The following is a 21,761-nucleotide window of genomic DNA, read 5'->3' as shown; positions in this document are numbered from 1 at the left end:
GAATTTCCAGTTTTGTGATTTTTAGACTTCCAATCACCAAACAAGGAATGCCTATTTATTGAAGTTTCAACTTACTATTCTTTTTGTTATCCTTGGGATTTTCATTATTACTTTTTTTTATAGGATCACTAATGTATTTCTAGGTTTGCTTGTTGGTATTAATCCAGGATCTGAGGGTTTTTCAATGGAGTAATAATACCTATTTCAGGATATCTAGTCCAACATCCTATCAGAAGTAGAGGACCTATGCAGAGTGTTTTTATATGCAGTTTTCTATTTAAATATGTGGATTACTTTGAGTTTGGTTTCTATGCCAACCTGTTTATGTATTCTTACAAGAAATATATATATATATACATATATGTACACATATATATTATATTTACCTAGTAAGTGGAATAATGTTAACCAGTGAAAAAACCCATTTTTGGTCAGGAGGAATTTCACGAAGTACGTCTGAAGGAAATTTGTTTGACGTGGAAGCCCAAAAATCCTCAAAAAATTGCAATATTACAGGTACAAGAATTTATAATTATTGTAATTTTTTCCACCACCACTAATTATTGGAGAACTACCTCTGAAAAGTGCTACAGAAGATTAAAAGAATGGTAAAATCTAAACTTTATCATGGAAATACTTAAACTATCATTAAAAAGATGAGGAAAATAAAATAGTCAAACAACATATAATAAATATTATGAGGAGACAAAAACTATTAAATGAGTGGTATATTGCAGTAAATATAATGAATTTTGGGGTTAAAGAGATCTCTGTATGTTGGAGTGGGCTAATAAATACAGTAAAAAGAATTGAATAGATTCTCAGAGAAAAAGTAAGTTTTAAGAGAGTTCGATGGAACTGGGTTTGAAGAAAAGTGTAAAAATAAAAGAAATGCAACATTTATTTTTCAAAACACGTCTTCTGATTTTTAATATACGACACTTAAAGCTCATTTCAATCGATGTATAGTTCTATATATACTAAACAAAAAAGTCTGAAAGCTTACTTGAACTCATTTTTCTTTTTTAGCTTTCATTTTCTCTAAAGCAGCACCAGCTTTACAAAGTCCACAGAATCATTATCAATATTTATTGCAAAATGACCAAGTATAAGTTGCTCTAAACATAAAAAAATTCAAGATTTTTGAGATATATAGAAATTCATTATAGTTGATATATAAGTATTTTAATGTGTTGCTGATCCTTAAAATACCCACTTTCCAAAGTAACGTGTTTCCATTTTGCAGTGGTAATAAGCCTGTTCTTTGCCATTTTAAACTTGAGAAAGCTCAGTGAATTCCTTCAAGTAGTAAATCTAATGGTGGTCTATTTTTTCAATGTTTATTTTCATGAAATGTTCATTTTTCATGAAAAAATTCAATGTTATTAAAATTTATCAATACAAAGTTATCAGAAAATAGTCTAAGAAATGCATGATTGTCTAGTTCAGCATATTATTTTTTAACAAATTATTTTAGCCGTTCACAGACGTATTTGATATTTTTTACATATTGACTATTATCAGAAAAGAAAAACATTAAATGAATAATTTAGATGTAATGAGACCAACCATTCAATGTTTAGAAAAATCTGGATAATTGACCAATTATTCTGTTTGTTCGGAGGTATTCTTTCATGAAAATGAAATATAAAACAAGGCATAAATGTATGTAGTCTGGATCACTTTCAAGAAGATGTGTTAAGTGATTATTATCTAAATTGCTAAACATTTATTTGTTTATAAATCATAATGTCTTAAGATAAAGTAACATTACAAATGCTCAAATAATCTGGTAAAACAATTTCTCTTTCCTCACAACATGAAAATTTGACCAAATTTAACTTTAATTTTATAGTATTTATTAGACTGGAGATCAAAAAGCAAATAAAAACTCTTGCATTTTTAAGCTATAATAAAAATTAATCTTGGTTATATCTCAGAATGCCACTTCATCTTTGTTTTTCTTTGTTTTTGTTTAAATAACAACCAGACCCAGGTTTGCCTCTCAGTTGGCCCGATGATTTCACACTTCATGGCAATTGTGCTTCCAATGCTACGAATCCATTCTGGAATGAACTGTCTGCATCTAACCCATTTTTGGATGACATAATTCAGCTAAGAAATAACCAGAAGAGAGATAATATTTCCATCTTGAAGGAAGATCCTTTTCTTTTTTTTAGAGAAATAGAAACTGGAAATTCTTTTGGTTCCTCCGGTGATGAACTTGACGTGCATCAGTTGCTTAGGCAGTCTTCCTCAAGGAAATCTGAAAGATCTAAAAGCGTTTCAGAACTTTTGGACATTTTAGATGACACAGCACATGCCCATCAGAATATACATAACTCTGACCAGATCTTAGAACAAGACTTAGAATGGCTTCAAAATGATTGAGAGGCTTATAAAATGGCTTGGTTAAGACAACCTGGCCCGCTCCTGCCTAGATTTGAATACAATTAATCAGAGTCCTGGATGGGCCCAAACACAAGTTGCAGAGACTACAATAGTTTGCAAATTAAACTACCAGGGAGGGTCAGTACAATTACCTGAATCAGATATCACTGTTCATGTGCCCCAAGGCCATGTAGCTATGGGAGAATACCAAGAGGTATCTCTAAGGGCTTTTCTAGATCCTCCACAGATGCTTAACCATGATCTTTCATGCACTGTAAACCCACTGTCGGAAATCATGTTAGGTAACCTTAACACCATGGAAGCCATTTTGCTAGAGATGAAAATTGGAGCTGAAGTGAAAGAGGATCCTTTCAGCCAAGTCATGACAGAAGTGGTGTGTTTTCACAGCCTGGGTAAAGAAGGCCCTTTCAAAGTATTAAACAATTGCTACATTTATAAAGACACCATCCAAGTCAAGCTAGTAGAATTGAGTCAAGCGATGTTATCTAGTGGTTGCTGCACAAACTAAAGGTACTCAGTCACCAGCTGCCACCATTTGGGATTATATCCACAAAACCACCTCAGTTGGAATTTATGGGCCCAAATATATCCATCCCAGTTTCACTGTTATTTTCACAGTTTGTGGACATAGTTATATGCCAGGAAGGCTTATAATCTCTGATATTAAGAAGGGTGGGAAACACAACACATCTCCAGTTGTGTTTCAGCTCTGGAGGAAGCATTCCTTCTTACTTGAAAAGCCACAAGATTTAAGTATTTCTCTCTTTTCATGTGATCCTAATTTTGAAGTAAAGGTAGAAGGAAAAGGGAAAGGAATTAAACAAAAGCAGTTGCAATCAGGTCAAGTAGTTCATCAACAATTTTTATTCTCTTTAGTTGACTCCAGAGAAATGCACTTGTTAGTTTTCCGTGTTCAGGTGGAGCCTCCCAATGGTAGACCAGTTACACAGTTCTTTATTACTACACCTGATCCAGCCCCAAACCTAAAAAGCCTCTCAAATCTGCCAGGTGATTTGCAGAAGGAGAAGGAAATCAAGTCTGCTCCTTTATTACCAACAGTGCATGTTAAATATCCTACATTTCAAAACAAAAATTTGAACTTTGCCAACTATGGGGTAACCCTGAAGACAGTCCTAAGACAAAGCAAGATTGACTACTTACTTGAATATTTCAAAGGGGACACAATAGCTCTTCTTGGAGAAGGTAAAGTAAAAGCCATTGGACAGTCCAAAGTGAAAGAATGGTATGTGGGAGTCCTGAGAGGTAGGATTGGACTTTTACATTGCAAAAATGTCAAGGTGATTGCAAAGGAACAAGTAACGTCTATGTCAGAGAATGTCTTCACAACCAGGAATCTTCTTGAACAAATTACCCTGCCTCTTAAAAAACTGACTTACATCTACTCAGTTGTATTGACCTTGGTGTCAGAAAAAGTTTATGATTGGAAAGTTTTAGCTGATGTCCTAGGTTACTCACATCTGGCACTGGAAGATTTTGATCGAATACAAGCAGACAAAGCATCAGAAAAAGTTTCTTATGTTGTAAATAAGTTAAAGGAAGATTGTCATGCAGATAGAAATACCAGGAAATTTCTTTATGAACTTACTGTGGTGAGTATTGCTTGATCACAGTAATTTATTTACCATAGAGAACTTTTTTGGCAATATTTATAAGTAAACATATGAGAGTAGTTAAAAAATTCTCAGCAGTCTCAAGTAAATTGAAGTCACTTTACAGCAAATATAGAGCTTTGCCTACAAGATCATATAACTGGTTTCTTAGATTTGACATTCAATTGTGATTTTCCCAGAAACTGGGCCCCCAAGGATCATCCTTTAATGGAAGATTAAAGATTCTGTTTGTGCTAGAGCATAACAGTTAAGAGATCCCTTCTTTTCGTTTTTCAAATATTTAGATAGCTCTTAAAATATCAGAGAAGCTCCAATTACATGAAAGTAAATAAGAGCAAACTGAAACAAAACTAGTTAACTTGGCCATTGGTATAGGTTCACTTTTTAGTGTTTTTTAGATATATCACTAATGTCTTTAACTTTAGAAATTTAATATTCATTCTCTGTATGCAATGCATCACAATCCAAAAATTATATTGCTAATTCCCTTCTTAATCTTCATGTTTTAATAGGACTCTTAGGATTCTTTTTTTTTTCCAACATAGCATTCACCCCAGTATAAGGCTCAGCAGAGATCTATAAAAAAGATGAACTATTTTGCCTTAAATGTAGAAATTCAATATTTTATAAAAGTAAAAAAAAAAAAATCAAGAGCATTATTTCTAAAAATGGCTAAAATGTGACTGTATAAATAATAATAATGATATATACCACTTCTCTAGGGTTCTCTATGTGTTTGGCACTGTCCCCAACATTCTATACATGCTCTCTCATTTAACCATTTTAACCACTCTACGGGGTAAGTTTGGTTAGTATCTTCATCTTCAAATAGAGGAAACCGAGTCTTGGGTGGTTGGGCAACTTGCCCAAGTTCTGACAGTTGGTTAGTATCAGAGATGGGATTTGAAACCTTTTTGGTTCCAAAGCCACACGTAAAACCACTATGTCTTCCTGAAACAAAGGTATTAACAATGCATGTGTGTAAAAATATTTGTTTGAGTATGTATGTTGGTGTGTAGTAAATATCACTATAACTGTGCAAAGCTGGTGCTCTGTAAGAGATGTAGATCTTCACGTAGATGAGGCAGGTTCATGTAGAGGAGCAAAGTTTTAACCAAAGTGCAAAAGGAGGAGAGAAATTTTTGGAGAGAAATTTATTCTGTGATGTTAACAATAATTTATATAATAAAGAACTATATATATAAAACAATCCCTCTCCTTCTGTTATTTTTATGTTTCTACAGTGATACTGTGAGGGGTGAATTTTTAAAGCCCAATATCTGATTGTTAAATAGGTGGTTTTATGATGGTGTGCTGCATTCTCACTTAACCCAGGCCATTTACAGTCATTGGCTGATCTACCTGGTTGAAGCTGCACATGCATTTTGCAATAGATCATTACCTCTCAGAGCTCATGTTCAGCATGGAGCCATGAAAGTCTGAATTGAAAATTGCTTTCTTGCTTCTCTTAGTGGCAAAAAAGGGTATGTTGGCCAAACGATCTGAAAGTTTAAACCTGGTTACACCTACTCTATGTTGGTGTATGATAATTGAGTAGCTTTGGTGACTAACTAGACAGTGCTGGTGGAGAGCTCATTCAAGGGAGTAGTTCCTAAAATTTTATACTGTGCCTCAGTGGAGGCTTCAGAATTTCTGAATGGAAAGAGCTAAGGCCTGGCTATCTGACCAGAAGACAATGAAGCATATTGTATAGAGGCTACCCCTTGAAACTTTATTTGCATAGTAAGTGTACTTACTTGGTAATTCATTTTTACTTATTGTTTTATAATGATAAAGCTTTTAAGTGCCGTTAAATGATGAAGGGCTACCGAACATTTTTTTTTTTTAATTTAATTTATTTATTTATGGCTGTGTTGGGTCTTCGTTTCTATGCGAGGGCTTTCTCTAATTGCGGCAAGTGGGGGCCACTCCTCATCATGGTGCGCGGGCCTCTCACCGTCACGGCCTCTCCTGTTGCGGAGCACAGGCTCCAGACGCACAGGCTCAGTAGTTGTGGCTCACGGGCCCAGCCGCTCCGCGGCATGTGGGATCCTCCCAGACCAGGGCTCGAACCCGCGTCCCCGGCATTGGCAGGCAGGCTCTCAACCACTGCGCCACCAGGGAAGCCCCCGAACATTTTTATTTGAACAGAAAAGAGATAAATCTAATCTCGTACTTTAAAAATATATTCAAGGAAAAAGAGAAACTCATAGACTTGTTTTAAAACATGCATGGTGACTGACAAAGCTCAGATGCTTAATTAAGGAAGAAAGAGTCTGAAGGTTTTCCACTGTGCATTGTTGAAACCTCAGTGTTTTATATTTGATACCTTGAGATTTAAATTTAGCAAAACTACACTGGTGGTGAAGGGAGAGAGTAAATTTTTTTTAAGTCATAAATATTAATAGCTTTGTTCAAGGTTGTCGGAGTGTTTCATTTTTATGCAATACACATGATTCTGGGAAGTTTTAAATCACATTTGGATAAAAAAAATAGAATAATGTTTACCAGCAACTGTGTGCTCACTCTATAGAAATCCTGTAGCCAGTCCTCTGGTAAGGAAAGTAATTACTGTTCGTATAGTAAATAATCATCCCTGGGTTGATAAATTATTGACTGCTAGAACCTCAGGGTATCTTTGGAAGTGGCTAATTCAACTTCTTCGTTTTGTAATTAAGGATATTAAGAAATATATTAGTTCAGTGGTTTACCCAAGCTCCTATAATTAGTTAATGAGTTAGTCCTAAATCTCCCCTAATTCTGGTCTAGTTGTGGTCTCTGTACTTTGCTTGTTGGATTTGCTTAAAAAGTAAATCAACTCTTTGAATTTTAGAAAATTCAAATATATGTGTGGTGAGAAAAAGGATGCCAGTTTCCAGAATATGTAATGACAAATTTAATTTATAGAAAAAAGCTCAAATTAGTTGCTTTTAATTATGACATGCAATTGTTGCTGCAGGCTCTGCTGAAGATTGATTGCCAGGGGTTAGTAGCACATCTCGTCCAAGAGGCTGCTATTCTGACTTCAGCTGTCAGGCTTGGAAAAGGCTGGAGGAAACTAGCTGAAAAGTTAGTACGACTCACAAAGCAACAAATGGAGGCATATGAAATTCCTCACCAAGGAAAAGCTGGAGATGTTGCTGTAGAGGTAAGATTTCTATTTGTCCAAATAGTAAAAAACTGCAGACCAGGTAAATCAAATGCAGTCAAGAGTGCCCTGCATACGTGGATTGATTGAGTGTCCTAGAGGATCCACTAGCTGAAGTCACTGCCCCTATAACCATTGATATTATCTGAAATATACACACATCACTCTTTAAAGGTATTAAGAACCTTTAAGATATACTGATGTTTCTCCTATTGGATTGCATATCTCCATGGCCTTTTATCAAATAAATTGACCAAATTAAATAGGCAGTTAGTATGTAGGGCTATAATAACTTGAGGCAGAGAACAGATAAACTTTGAAGGGAAGAGTTGGAGCCCAGTCATGACAAGGAAAAAGGACATAATAATTAGTATTTATCAGCCTCAGGCACAGACTTAGTCATTAGTGGTAAATAATGTTTGGTGACAAAAAGCATTAAGAGAGTAGGTGGTGTGGGGTTCATTGGTAATGATAGCTAGAGATATCTACGAGCATTATCTCCTTTACAATTTTGCATACAATAACTATAGACATCAAATACAGAATGACAGCATGTAGAACAAAGTAAATATTTAAAATGCAAATTTTTTATTAATATTAAAACAAAGGTATACTATTAGGTGTAAGTTAGATAAATATTTTCTCTATTTAATACCATAAAGAAATGTGAGTCAGTTTTTATTGACTTAAATAAAAATATTCCAGGGATGAGCGCATATAAAATGTTCTGTATCTTTCTCTCACATGAGTGTAAACATTTTCAAGATATTTCAGTTAAGGAAAGATTATCTCTCTAGTTAGATGATGACTTGATAGGAGGCAAAAGCTGTATTATCTACTTCCTTTTTGAGCATAGAACTGGGTATTAATTTCTTGAGAAAATTTTCTTACTTTGAAATAACTATGTCAGCTGGGTGTGCAGGACAAGACAACCTTTTCCATGAAGGGTCAAGAGTCAAATCAAGTTTGACTTGATTTGAATTCTAGCAGCTACAGTGGAAGTCTCAGCAGGCTGGCTTCTGGTTTCCTGAAACCTGACTCTCTAAACAAGATTCTTTAGCCACAACTAGCCAAAGGCTGAAGCCATATTTCCTCTGCATAGGTTACATTTATCTCTATATACTAAGAAGGGCGTTACAACCTACAGATCAGTTTTTACTGAGTGAGCTAAAAATGAGAAATCTTTAAGAAATAAAAAAGGAACAGTACTGTGCATGATATGCTACTCTGATATTTTAGTTAACTGACTAGAAAATTGTGTAATTGAGATACCACTACATACCTATTAGAGTGGCCAAAATCCAGAACACTGACCACACCAAATACTGTTGAGGATATGGAGTAACAGGAACCCTCACTCATCGCTGGTGGGAATATACAATCACTTTGGAGCACCTTGGCTGTTTCTGGCAAATGAAACATACTCTTGGTATATGATCCATCAGTCATGCTCCTTGGTATTTATCCAAAGGAATTAAAAACTTTTGTCCACACAAAAACCTGCACATGAATGTTTATAGCAACTTTATTCGTAATTACTAAACCTGGAAGAAACCAAGATGTCCTTCAGTAGGTGAATGGATAAATAAACTGTGGTACAATGGAATATTGTGTGACAATGGAATATTATTCAGCACTAAAAAGAAATGAGCTATGAAGCCATGAAAAGACATGGAGGAACCTTAAGAGCACATTACTAAGCAAAAGAACCCAATCTGAAAAGGCTATATACTGTACGAGTCCAAATATATGACCTTCTGGAAAAGTCAAAACTATGGAGACAGTGAAAAGATCAGCAGTTGTCAGGGGTTGGGAGGGAAGGATAAATAAGCAGAGCACAGAGGATTTTTAGGGCAGTGAAAATACTCAATATGATACCATAATGATGGATACATAACATGTTATATTTGTTTAAACCCATAGAACGTACAACACTGGGAGTCAACCCTAAAGTAAACTATGGACTTTGAGTGATTATGATATATTAGTGTAGATTCATCAGTTGTACCAAATATACCACTGTGGTGAAGGATGTTGATAATGGGGAGGCTGTGCATGTGGGGGGCAGGGCATAAACGGGAAATCTCTATACCTTCCTCTCAATTTTGCTGTGAACCTAAAATGGCTCTAAAAAAAAACTTTTAAAAAACGTTGTCTAATTGAAATCAGGACTTATTCTTTTCTTAATAAGCTCTGTTTTTAAAAAGGTTTTATTTAGAGTTGTTTATCGAAGTGTTATTTATCAAAGAGTTTTTTGTTAAGTATCCAACTTCTCTCTGATTGTGGTTGTTTACAGTTTGTCCTCCCCCAAGTCTTCACGGAGGCCAACAAACATGCTACTTTTCCTTTATTTACTTTTGCACAGCCCAAATCACAAATGACTAAGTCTACGCCTGAGGCTGATAAACACTCAGAAGCAGAAAGGAAAGCCCCTATGTGTCTTTCTAGGGGCTATTGTTCAATTTATTGGGATTAACGCTAACAATCATCACTTTGATGCATATTGTTAAATGTTTAGAAAATAATTCATGGCATATTGGCCTGAAGCTATTCCAAATAATCTATGAGAATCTTTACCTTTTAGGCCATGTAAAGTAAAGGGTAAATGTATACTGATTTCCATCTCTCTGAAAAAAAAATAGTTGTACAGTATTTTTCTCCTAGGAAGGAGATGATTCTTAAATATGATCAATTTACAAGTTAAGCAGTTGATTTCAAAACACACTTATATTAGTTCTGGGTAGGGTGTACAGAGGGAGGGAATTGAAATTGGGGCAGGGAGATAACAAGTTCTTGTGGTTCCCATGCTGCTTTTATTTCCTTTATCTCACTTCCTCAGTGGGCACACATTTAGAGAATTTCCTCCTATGTGTGCCAATGTCTACAGTCAGGTTCTTTTCACTCACTTTCCTTGCTTTTCAACTTCTCCCTTTTTCCTTTGTTCTATTTTTATTTTTTCTAATAGTTATCTGGCACTTACTCTGTGCCAGGCACTATTCCAGTAACATTTCAAAAATTAACTTATTTAATCCTTTCAACAAAAATTTGTGGGGCAGATACTCATGATATCTAAGCTGTAGGGAGGCTAAGTAACTTGCTCAACCATGCGTAGCTAGGAAGTCATGGAACCAGGTTTGGAGCACAAACCTTGACTTTGGGGTCCTTGCACTTTAACCATTATACTCTGACCATCCAGTCCAAATCCAATATAGTGGCTGAGTGGCAGAGCTGGGAGTTACGGTTAGGATGGGGAGTTTAAGCAACTCATTTCACTTTTTCTTTTTTCTTTTTTCAAGCTATGTTAGGATACTATCAAAATTGGCCTCAACATCTTCATCAAGCCTCAGCCAATTAAAGAATGGATTATTAGTAGTATGTCAGATTTTTCTTCAGTACTTTTGACCACTTCTTATTCTTTTCTTTTTTTAAAAAAATTTTTGAATTTTATTTTATTTATTTTTTTATACAGCAGGTCCTTATTAGTCATCAATTTTATACACATCAGTGTATACATGTCAATCCCAATCGCCCAATTCATCACACCACCACCACCACCACCCCCCGCCACTTTCCCTTATTCTTTTCTAAGATGAAAAAAAGCCTCTCTCTGGAGACTTCTGAGACGCTTTTAAATTAACCGTCTCCCTAAGTAAAATTTTAAGAAAAGTTACTCAGCTTTTCTGATGGCATTGTAATTCCTACGTGAAAGCAAAATTATAAAACTTGGAATATGATTATAAGCAAAACATGTTTTTCAGAGTATTTCTTTTGGGAAAAAAATCTATTTATGCTTATACAAAGATGGTTAACTCTTGCCAAGATTTTCCTGTGAAAGTTAGTAAAAATTCATTGGAATTTTTCTGAGCTTTAATTTTAAAAAAATAGATACCAATAAAATATTAGAAAAATAACCCATTTTAAAAACAGTTGTATTTTACAAGTGGAAATGCTGGGGATTTCAGGACCAAGATATTCACAGTCCTAAATTAGGTACTCTTTACTTAACCTTCTGGAGATTATTACCATATATGATAATAACTTCCCTAACAACTCTCTCACCTTGGTTCCCTGCCTAACAATAAAGATTATGCTCTTTCGCTCTTATTCAATATGGACATTTATTCACTAAGGACACTAAAGTTTCACTTCCCCTTTTAAATTACCTACTACCAATGCCCACTGGGCTCCAATAAACCTGTCGAGGCTGATTTCTTATTTGACTTATCAGAATGGGCCATCTTCCCTATGAAAGCCCAATGAAGTGGACATTCCTAATTGTAATATTTTTTCATCTCAGAAACCGCTCACCTATAGACAGCTGTAACCAGCAAGATATATTTATGTCTTCTTGCCATCTGTACTTAATCAGTGAGGATCTAATTCTCTGTTCTATCTTCTAGCTACAATCTTTTCCCTCCTCATTCTCTATAACTGACAGCTGTAGTGCTCAGAGCACTTTATTCTAAGTCTAGATTAAAAATGGGAGAGTAGGTAATCCTCAAACAGCTAATTTTATTAGTACTTTTATAGGTGAATAAAAATTCTATATGGAGTTCTTCCTACTTTTTTAGAATCTTGCCTCTGTATCCTTGCTTTCAGTATTAAATTAATCCATACAATTAACATGTTTTCTGGGATTATCAGTTCTCAGCATTATCAGTTCTCAGCATCCCTAGGAGCTACAACAAACACAAACAGAATGAAAAATATGATTTTTTTTCTCTAAAGCCAAGTTTCATTTGGCATGGGAATTGGGATAAACTGTTAATATTTGAATTGTTATATTTTAAAGAAGTATATGATTAGATGCTGAAATAAGTAAATATAACTAATAATGAGAATGATAATAGTTGTTGCAATTTATTGCATATTTACTGTGTGTCATCTAATCATTATGATCATTTTCTTTGCAATATCTCATTTACTTTAACAAAGTTTGTAAGCAAGACGTTAGAACCATCCTCTTTTTACAGATATGCAAACTGAGAGTGAATGCATTTGTGTAAGCTATTCAGAATTACATGGTTGTTAAGTGACAGAACTAGGATTTAAATCCAGGTTTGTTTTACACACAGTTATTCTCTTGCTCTGCTGATGATAAATCCTTTCAGAGTTAACTAAATGAAAGAAGATCAAAGAGGCAGGAGCTGTCAGAGGGCACATCCTAGTCCTGAAGGATGGGTAACATTTGAATAATTGGAGAGGACTAGAAGGGGATTTCAGTGCTTCTGGATACAATGACTTCTAGAGACCACTGAGGAGAATATGTGGGCTTGAGGAGAGAGTGCATCTTATTAATTGTGGGGAGACATGGTTGGATATATGTATTTTGGAGAGTCTTGAATGACTGCCAGAGCAGAGGTTAAGATTCTTTGTCTGGATTTCTGTTCCAGCTCTACCATCTATTAGCCCTAAGACCTTGGACAAGTCATTTGACTTTTTTTAGGAATCTTTTTTTTCTTTTGTAAAAAAATCATTTTTTTTGTAAAATGATAGTAATAATACTATCGTATTCATCAGATGTTTGGAGGATTAAGTGAGATAATATATGTGAAATATTTGGGAAAATGCTTTGCACATTGTAATAGCTAAATATATGTTATTATTATTTATTTTGTCTAAGAGGAAGAGGTGAATTTGACAACTGTGTGACACTGAGTGATTTTGGAAAAGGGAGTAAAGCATACTAATTTTTTAGTAATATAGTGGAGAGTAACTATAGAAAGAATGTAGGGAAGGGGAAAGTCAGCAGTGATTTTAAGCCTTCTCTTCTGAGAAACTGGCAGAATGGTAATGCATGGAAAAAACGAGAAAAAAAATCCTGGCTGACCAGCTTTTTCTTACTGGCTTAACAACATTTAATTTTCCTTGGAAAATATCTCTTGCAAAAGGTAAAAGGAATGTCCTTCAAGTCTTATGGTTTTCTGATTTTCCGACTCACACTGCAATGCCTGGATTCTGCTTACAGGGATGTGGCATTGTCTGGTTCTGTATCTGGGCCTGGCCCAGTTCTAGCCTTAGTACTTAAATCTATGATTTGCTGTTCTTTTACAGTAAGAAGTATATTTATAATTTCTTAAAAAAGGGGAGAGTATTACATGGAAATTCATCTACCATTGGTAAAATGTATAGAATAATTTGTCAAATCTTCATTGTTTATATTAAAGATCTGGCACAGTGACATAATATTTAGATTATCATTGTTTATTTTGTACAGTACTGTAATGCTTTGTGCTATAATCTTTAATTCCGAAAACATACTCCATTTTTTGAGATGATGGAATAAAGAAAAAAAGATATCACAGTGTAATACATGGGGTAACACATTGTATTCCTATGATCTTTGGTTTAATTCTGCATTATATATCTGATTACCACACTGAAAATCAAACAGAAGTAATAATCATATTAGGTTAAATATTACAAAGGTATTTAAAAATGTATTTAGAGACACTAATATTTGAATTCGATTTTAGATTTTTCTTTATTAAGGTTTATTGTTAAGGATCACAAACAATAGGAAATTTCAGAAAACCAAAGCCCAGCTAATTATAAGACTTAAATTAGCATTTATTAAAACTGTTTACTACTGAAATAAATTTGTTGCAATACAATAGTGAGATGGCCTCGGATTTATAACCAGGTGACCTGTATTCTCTTCCTAATTAAGAATTGGTTGGAATAGCTTAGCCAGCTGGTTCTCCTAAGATGTTAGACTATTTTGATGCAGTAGTAAGGAATGGGTCCTCTGTCTTCCTGTGGCTCATGTTTAACCCCTGAAGTTTCGAGTGGTTATTTCTAGAGCAAACACAGCTGGCTGTGCCCAAAGAGACTTTTCCAAGAAAATCTTAGGTCAAATTTTAACCAAGTTCAAGTACCGTCTCCTTTCTAAGGAAATAAGGACCCCAGATATGTTAGTCTCCCTTCTTTTCTAAAGATAACGGCAACCTCATTTCAATAATGTTTATGTAGTTACCAATTACAGGTGATGGAAGGCCCACCTCGATATTGTAAATGATGCACTGAAGATAAAATGCATATAATAATCATTAATGAGACAAACTTGCCTTGATACTTCTTCAGATAATTGTACTTAAAATAAAACGTTGCTCCAATAGTTTTATGAGGAAACTAGGTGGATTATTAATCCTTTAATGTGGCAAAATGTAATTATCCAAAGGTAGTTAAAACCACTTGCATTCTTTATACTATTCATATTTTATGAGCTAAAAAAAGACATAGAATGCTTTGCTCAAATTTGAGTTGCTTTTGTTCATGTTGCATTTCGTTATCTAGTGAGTCTGATTGGCTTTTGGAAACAAGCACTCTAAATTTGGAAAACTTTTTTTTTTTAAATCTCTATTCCATTTCATTTCTTTTGGCATCCCACTTATTACTTTTTCATTGCTCCTTTACCTTCTTATTTGTCCTCTAGTATCTGGAAGATAAACCAAAGACATATTCCTACTACACAAATTCTGGGAGCTTAGAAACTGCTCAGCTTTGGTAGATTAAATGCCTACTGACGCTGCTGCCCTTTATATAAAGAGATCAAAGCACATAGATGAGAAATTAATAACTCTCCGCTTTTATTAGCCTCATGCTTCTTATTCAAAGATGAACCCATAAACACCATGAACTTAACATCAAAAAGCTAAGAGTAAATGGGCAAGAATGATGCCTGTGTGTCAAATATTTGTGATAAAGATAAGAAGGCTGATGGAAGTTGTTTTGTGATCAGGAGTAATTCAAGAAAAACAAACCCTGAAGAGCATGCTTTCCTTTTGATTAGTCAAAGCATTAGTGCAGCGTTTCTGCGTATCTTCCATTAAAGCATAACACTGAGCAAGAGAGGAAGATCTATTTTTAGACCACTGAATAGGTATAAAATAACGTAAACCTGGAAGAGATCTTGGCAGTCCACAACTCATTTCCAGTTTTAGAGAACTTAACTTAGATCATTCCGGAAAGAAAATTGTTTATTTTACTCATTCAAACTTTTCCGGAGAAAACGATTTCATTTTCTCTTTAATTTATTACAAAGTTTAGAATCCTTGGTGGCCTTAATGTGTATGTATATTTGGACATAATTTCATAAAGTCTGTAGTTAATTAATGTATGGAAGTTACCTTTTGTGCCTTTGCCTGTGATAACATATGTTCACTTGCTGAGTACGAAAATAGAATGATCTTAGAAAATAAAAAAATGCTGAAGAAAAATGTAAGTATTTCAGAACTTGAGTCCAGATGTCATATATCTATACCGCAAAGGATGACAAACAACTGATTAGACTGTTGCATTGATGAAAGCTGGACTTCTATCAGGCTTTGTTAAGGCAATCTCAGTATAGAAAAAGTTGTATTTACTCTGCCTGGCAGAGATTTGCTTATTGAGGGAAAACATAGTTCTTAATATTTTTCATCAGTGTATCAAGCGCATAACTACAACATACGCTTTTGAACCCATTCCTTCTCTATTTTTCTTGATACTTGACCCCTTAGTTACATGCCCCAACTCCATAAATATTTTAATGTTTGTCTGTGTTTATGTATTTTCTGTCTAAAGAAAGTTAACTTTTCTCCTTGAGTATGTTACGTTTGCTACCTCTCTAGTCCTCAACAACCCTAAATTCTCCATCTGGCTAAGTTAGGATTCAAACCAAACTCTCCTTTCAATTAATATTACTTTATACAGACTTTTTCCTTTTAAACATACTTTCATTTTCCACTGCTTCTACTTCTAGCTTTGTCTCTCTTCCTTTAACTTCCAAATTCCAGACATGACCCATTTGTTCTGTGGCTTCCAGTTCCTTGGCACCTGCTCATACCTGCAGTCTGCCTTCCACCACTCTCTTGAAACTGCCTCCTCCAAGGTTACCAAAGTCCTATCAATTGCCCAAATCCTGAATTTTCTCAGTTCTCTTTCGTGTTTCCACATCACTTGATGTTCGAGGTAGCAGAAGAAGTAACAGAAAAGAGATGTCCTCAGTGAGTGCCATGCTGGTAGATGTTTTACAAGTTCTTCAAGGGAGGAAAAGCCCTAACTTACAGCTTTTGCCCATTTCCTTGGTGTAAAAACTCCCAACATGGATGATTTTAATCTTACAATGTGATGTCACTGAACATGGAATTGGGAGGCTATATGAACAATAGGCTGGTGTGAGCCAGCTCCAGCAAACCACTGAATGTCCTTTGGGGGATACTATCAGCCCTTAACTTTTGCAACATGAAGCAGTCTGCTTCATTTTCTATTACTCTGACACCAGCTTCTCTCCATCCTTTTATTGCTTCTCTTTCTTAGTTGTGGTCCCTAACTGTAGACTTAATTAAAGGTTAAATTTTTCATCCCTTTTTTTTCCTCCTTGGCATTTTCCTCTACTCTCATGCTTTTCACCATCATTTTAGCACGAGGGACGCTAAACCCTTGCCTGCTCCCTGGAGATCATCTCTCTATTCCAATTTCTTATTGGAAATAAGAGAGAGCCCCTTTTTACTTCAAACTCAGTAAGGCTAAAATCCGACTGCTTATCTTTCCCTCACCCAAAAAGTATCCACTTTCCACCATATCCTATTGAAAAGCATTAAATGCAAACAATATGCCAGACACTTCATGAGGTACTTTGGACACAGACATGGAGATTATTATCCATATTTTATAGATTAAAAAATTCAAAGCTCAGATAAGTTGATAAATTTACTCTGACCCATCCAATACCCAATGGAAATCAGATGTGAACCCAGGATTCTGAAATCAAAACTCATCTTTCTTTCTGTTACACCATAGTGCTTCTCAGTTGATGGAACTATCCTTTTTTTTCTTACACTGAATTAGAATGTGCAAGTAATTTTTGAGTTTTTCTTAATCATTATTTACTATCAAACCCTGTCTATTCATACACTGGGCCAGTGTTTGTGCAAGTATCTATCTCCCTTCCATGCTTTAAAGTTTCTAAAAACAAGAGCCCTGCTATATATCAACGTTTTATTCCTTTTTGTAACAACATTCCTTATAGCAGTAACTCAGTAATTTTGATTTAACAAGTGAAATAATTAATTAATGAACAACAACGTATTTCAAATATTTTCACTGTATGTGTACTACAGTGGTGTTTCTCTGTCATCTGTATTGAGAGCCACCAATGATGTTATATATAGCAGAACAAATTTTGCGCTGAAGGAATATTCAGGCTAAATTTGCTGCAAAGAGGAGCAAAAATGGGATGCAAAATGTGCTCATATTTTAGTATAAATCATGCAGTTTACCATTGCCATAGTAGTTTTAGCCCAAAGCCACTGTACCTATTTCTAGGTAGCTTATGGTTTAGACTCCAGGGGATCTCCAATGAGTGTAGGGCAATATGCCTCCTTGTATTTCTGACTAATACAGAGGACTCCTGGAAAGTCTTTTTTACACTTTCAGAGGTCCTAATTAGGGTCCAGGACTCAGCAATCTTTCCACATTTCTCTGAATTGCAAGACCTGACCATACTGTTCTGCTATCAGTACAAATTGCCAAACTTGAGGAGATTATGTGGCCCTCTGCCTAAGTAAGTGGGTAAATGTATCATTCGACTTCTGAATCTGTAGTTTCTAATTCCCATATCACCTTGGTGTATTTCCTGCTTCTGACAGCAGCAAGGGGCTGCTTCGTGACTGAGTATGCCTCAGGCCTTTTCTATACATAGCTATGCACTGTGCTGCAGCAAGATATGTGATGCAGAGCTTTTCTACCCAGGAAAGTTAGTGAAGGTGTGTACTTTGAATCTGCACTGTAGTGCACAACCTGTAAATTACCCATTTGCAATTCTTAAGAGACATCTGTTTTCTGTGATACTGTGCCATTATCTTGGTACTGAAATGCTCTCAGTTGCTGTTTATCATAAAATATCTTCAAATACATCTTTTTATCAGACTCAGTCAGTAAGGGGCTTAGAATAAAGTCTTAGAAGACTTTAGCTATAAACACTATTATTTTAAACAATATATAACAAGTTGAAAAATAATGTAACAGCTAGTTGAACATCAGGGAATTTTAAATGAATGCAACATAGAATACAGGTCTCAAAGCTTTTACAGTGGGTCACGGGATTATTCCCACTACAGAATAATCTACTCATTTAGTGCTTTTTTGCATCTTAGCAGTGATAGGCAAGATTGAATCTGCCAAAAAGGCTCTATTAATATGCCTCAACTCATCTTCCATTGCAGAGTATTAGTGGGACTTACTCTTTGGAAGGTTTGGTTTCAATGTGAATATTTAGAAAAATAGATGAGAGAACACCTCATTCACAGTTCTTTATAAATCAGCTTGGTGAGTATAAAGCTTATATACAGAAATATGGGATGATTTCTGTTGCTGCATTATGACCACATAGATAGGGTTTAACTTTGATAATTATCTTCCATTCAATACCTTGAAGACTCGAGCATTGTCTAGAGAGGTGAAAATATGGGTGTTCATGGCTCCCCAGGAATGCTAATTGGATAAATAACATCAAATTATCCTTTGAGCCTGATGCATAGCCTTTCATATAGATTGAATTGAAACATAACAGAACTCCTTATTTAGGTCTTTCATTCTTTTAACTTCAATTGTAGGGTATATGGGGATATCAGTGGAAGGTGAAGGATTATATCCCAAGGCCCTTTATCATGTGATATTACTGTTAATTGAGGCTCTGTTTTAAGAGGGCAACTCTGTATAATATGTAGCTAACGATCTGTGTTCCTTCACTTTGAAAGTGATAAAATCACAAATGAATTAGTTTAGGGAACCCAAATAAGTAGCAAGTAACAAAGTTTATATTCCAAATATTCCAATTACAAGTGCAGAGATCATTTTGTTGTTTTCCTAGAGAAAATGTATTTTAACCTGGGTGTGTGTCTGTGTGTGTGTGTATTCCACAATTTGTCTTATTTGGTCGGCCTTTGTCTCTAGTCTCTCTGAGCCTGGTTGCCTTGGTTACCGTTACATACACCCTTGTATGTGAGGTTCCTCTTTGGCGTACATTTATTTCTATGGAAACAATGAGGTCATTGGTATGGGTAGGTGCTTAGGGAAAGCATAATAAGTATTGAATATCCATCTTTCTTTTGGTCATTAAAATGTATCATTAAATTATTTTTAATTAGAGAATTATATTTTTGCTTTCCTTTTGACTTGATCATGAAGCTACATTTTTCCTTGTTTATAGACTCGCTCAGATAAAATGACTTAAATCATTAGATATACTGTATAGTTCCTTCTTGTTATATGTGGTATGGTAAAGATCACCAGAGACACATAACAATAAAAGAGTTATTATTTTAACCTTAAAAGTCAGAGAGCAAAAAGTTTATCGCAATAACATCTGTTACAATCAAAAAATTGCACAAGGAATTTTGTATTCCTATGAAGACAATGAACAATGTTTAGATCATGAATCAAGAAAATAAAAAGCCCTACCTCTGGTCATTATTTTTTAAATCTTGAGGTTTAGAAACACAGGAATATAACAGAGGAGTGATAGTTATTAAAACATGTTTTCTGTGCCATTAAATAAGTATATATGTAATTGGTATTCCATTTTCTTTTTAAGTTTTAAGAGGCTTTTAAACCTTTTTTTAAAGCATCTATTTTCCTCTCTGATTTATTTCCAAACTATTTCAGTTTAATTTTTTTTTCTTTATAGATGATGTGGAAACCTGCCTGTGATTTTCTCTATACTTGGAGTGCTCACTATGGAAACAGTTACAGAGATGTGTTACAAGACCTTCAATCAGCTTTGGACAGAATGAAAAACCCTGTGACCAAACAATGGCGAGACTTAACTGGAGCTCTAATACTAGTAAATTCTTTAGAGGTTTTGAGAGCAACTGCATTCTCCATTTCTGAGGAAGTATAGAATTGAAGGGTATGTTTTGGAGGAGGGAGTAGGGGGAGAAAGGAAAATAAAGGGGTGTGTGTGTGTGTGAAAGAGAAAGAAACTCCGAAAAGTATTACTTTTTTTCATGTTTGAAAAAATATTTTTTCCTGGTGAAAGCACAGCCTAACACAAAATCCAAGGATGGGTTTTATAATCAAATATGCATTTTTATATATGTTTCAAATGCAAACATTAAGCTGCTTTGTTGCTGAGAAGGGAAAGAAAAGCCCTCTCTCCCTTTCAAAGTTACTTTTAATTTCTTTTAGTTAAAACAAATGACGGCTAGCATAGTTACATCACACAGATACCCAGATAATCTAGAGACTCTCAATGTGAACACTGGAGTTTTGCCAGCAGACAGGTAGGGAGAGAGGAGAAGCAAACAATACTCTGTGGCCAGGGACAGGGCTACAGGCTTTCTATGCCTGATCGCTTTTATTTCTCAGTGGTGTTTGCCAGCATTGAAGCATGAACAACATGTTGTTTTTCATGTGAAGAAACTAAGGACTGGAGAGGATGCTCAGGGCTCTACAGCCAGTGTGAAGGAGGTTTTCTGTTTGCAGAACTTCGTTCTGGATTTTTAAGAAAACGTAAGACATAGGAATACAGTTTTAAAAAATCAAAATGCATATTAAAACTTATAGGGAAATGGTAATGATTTCATTTTCATTGGAGCTCACTGCTCTTTTGTACCATCTCGTGAAAGACTGCCAGAAGGAACATATGATTTATCAGAAATCTGTTGTCTGTACCCACCAACTGGCGTTTTCACCACCTTCCTCCAGCATCTTGAGACCTAGCTAATCCTGCCTAACTTTTGGACTTTTTCTTCAGGATCATAGTGCAGAGTAGTTCTTTAACTCTCAAAGATTTTTAAAAACAAGGGTTATTTTTTAAAAACCTGATTTATCACTGCTGAGTGCAGTAGTCTTAACCACCAAAACCACTGATATCTGTGTATGTGCATGCTCATGTGTTCATGTAAACACGTGTGTGTGTGTGTGTGTGTGTTTGTGTGCACCAGAGTGTCTTCTAAAGCTTTTGGAAGACAAAGATGATATAGAAATTTGGGCCAGTATAAATGCTAACTGTTGGAGAGTTGATAAAGAGATGGTCTGTGCTTACTCCTATGTTCAATCCTCTGCCACGTGCCAATGTTTATGTGTTTTAGATAGTCATTCATTTATTGGCATTCAGTTGACAGATGGAGTGTGTGTACCTACTCTGTGGCAGACACATAGATGTTTGAGGTTAATAATGGGGAAAAAACAGCATGATCATTGACTTCAATTCTGCTGAAGTGATAGAGACAATAATAAAAAAATACACAGTTAAATCTAAAATGGCATCTGCAATACCAGCTGCAATGGAAAGGCTGGGAAGCTAAGAGATATAGATGTTGGGGGACATCATATAGATCAGGGAGATCAGATAAGTTGTCCCTGGTAAAGAAATGATGAGCCTGAAGGAAGATTAGACTGCTTCTGGTCTGGGGAGGTTGGAAGAGGCAGTTCCTCAATGCACTGAAGCCCTCAGGCAGGAGGAGAGCTCAGGAGATGCAGGGAGCCAGGATGAAGGGCTGGAAAGGGTGAAGGAGTGAAGGAAGGAAAGCCATATCCTCAAAGGTAATGTGGATGAGCTGAATAAGGATTTTATTTAGGGATCC

At 35.3% G+C, this 21,761-nt stretch overlaps 1 protein-coding gene across 1 annotated transcript; it reads left to right on the top strand.

Moving 5' to 3' along the window:
• Nucleotides 1-401: 401 nt before the first annotated feature.
• Nucleotides 402-20,076, top strand: MACC1 (MET transcriptional regulator MACC1). Its single transcript, XM_059933970.1, is given in 6 exon segments — nt 402-516; nt 1,991-2,420; nt 2,422-2,893; nt 2,895-4,022; nt 7,003-7,191; nt 19,862-20,076. Coding segments are annotated over 6 exon segments (2,547 nt in total). The 3' UTR covers nt 20,075-20,076.
• Nucleotides 20,077-21,761: the final 1,685 nt, after the last annotated feature.

This window comes from Balaenoptera ricei, chromosome 9 (assembly GCF_028023285.1).
Source record: "Balaenoptera ricei isolate mBalRic1 chromosome 9, mBalRic1.hap2, whole genome shotgun sequence".
Taxonomy (NCBI): Eukaryota; Metazoa; Chordata; class Mammalia; order Artiodactyla; family Balaenopteridae; genus Balaenoptera; species Balaenoptera ricei.
The sequence above is the reverse complement of the archived record's forward strand: the minus strand, read 5'-3'. Positions and strand labels throughout refer to the sequence as shown.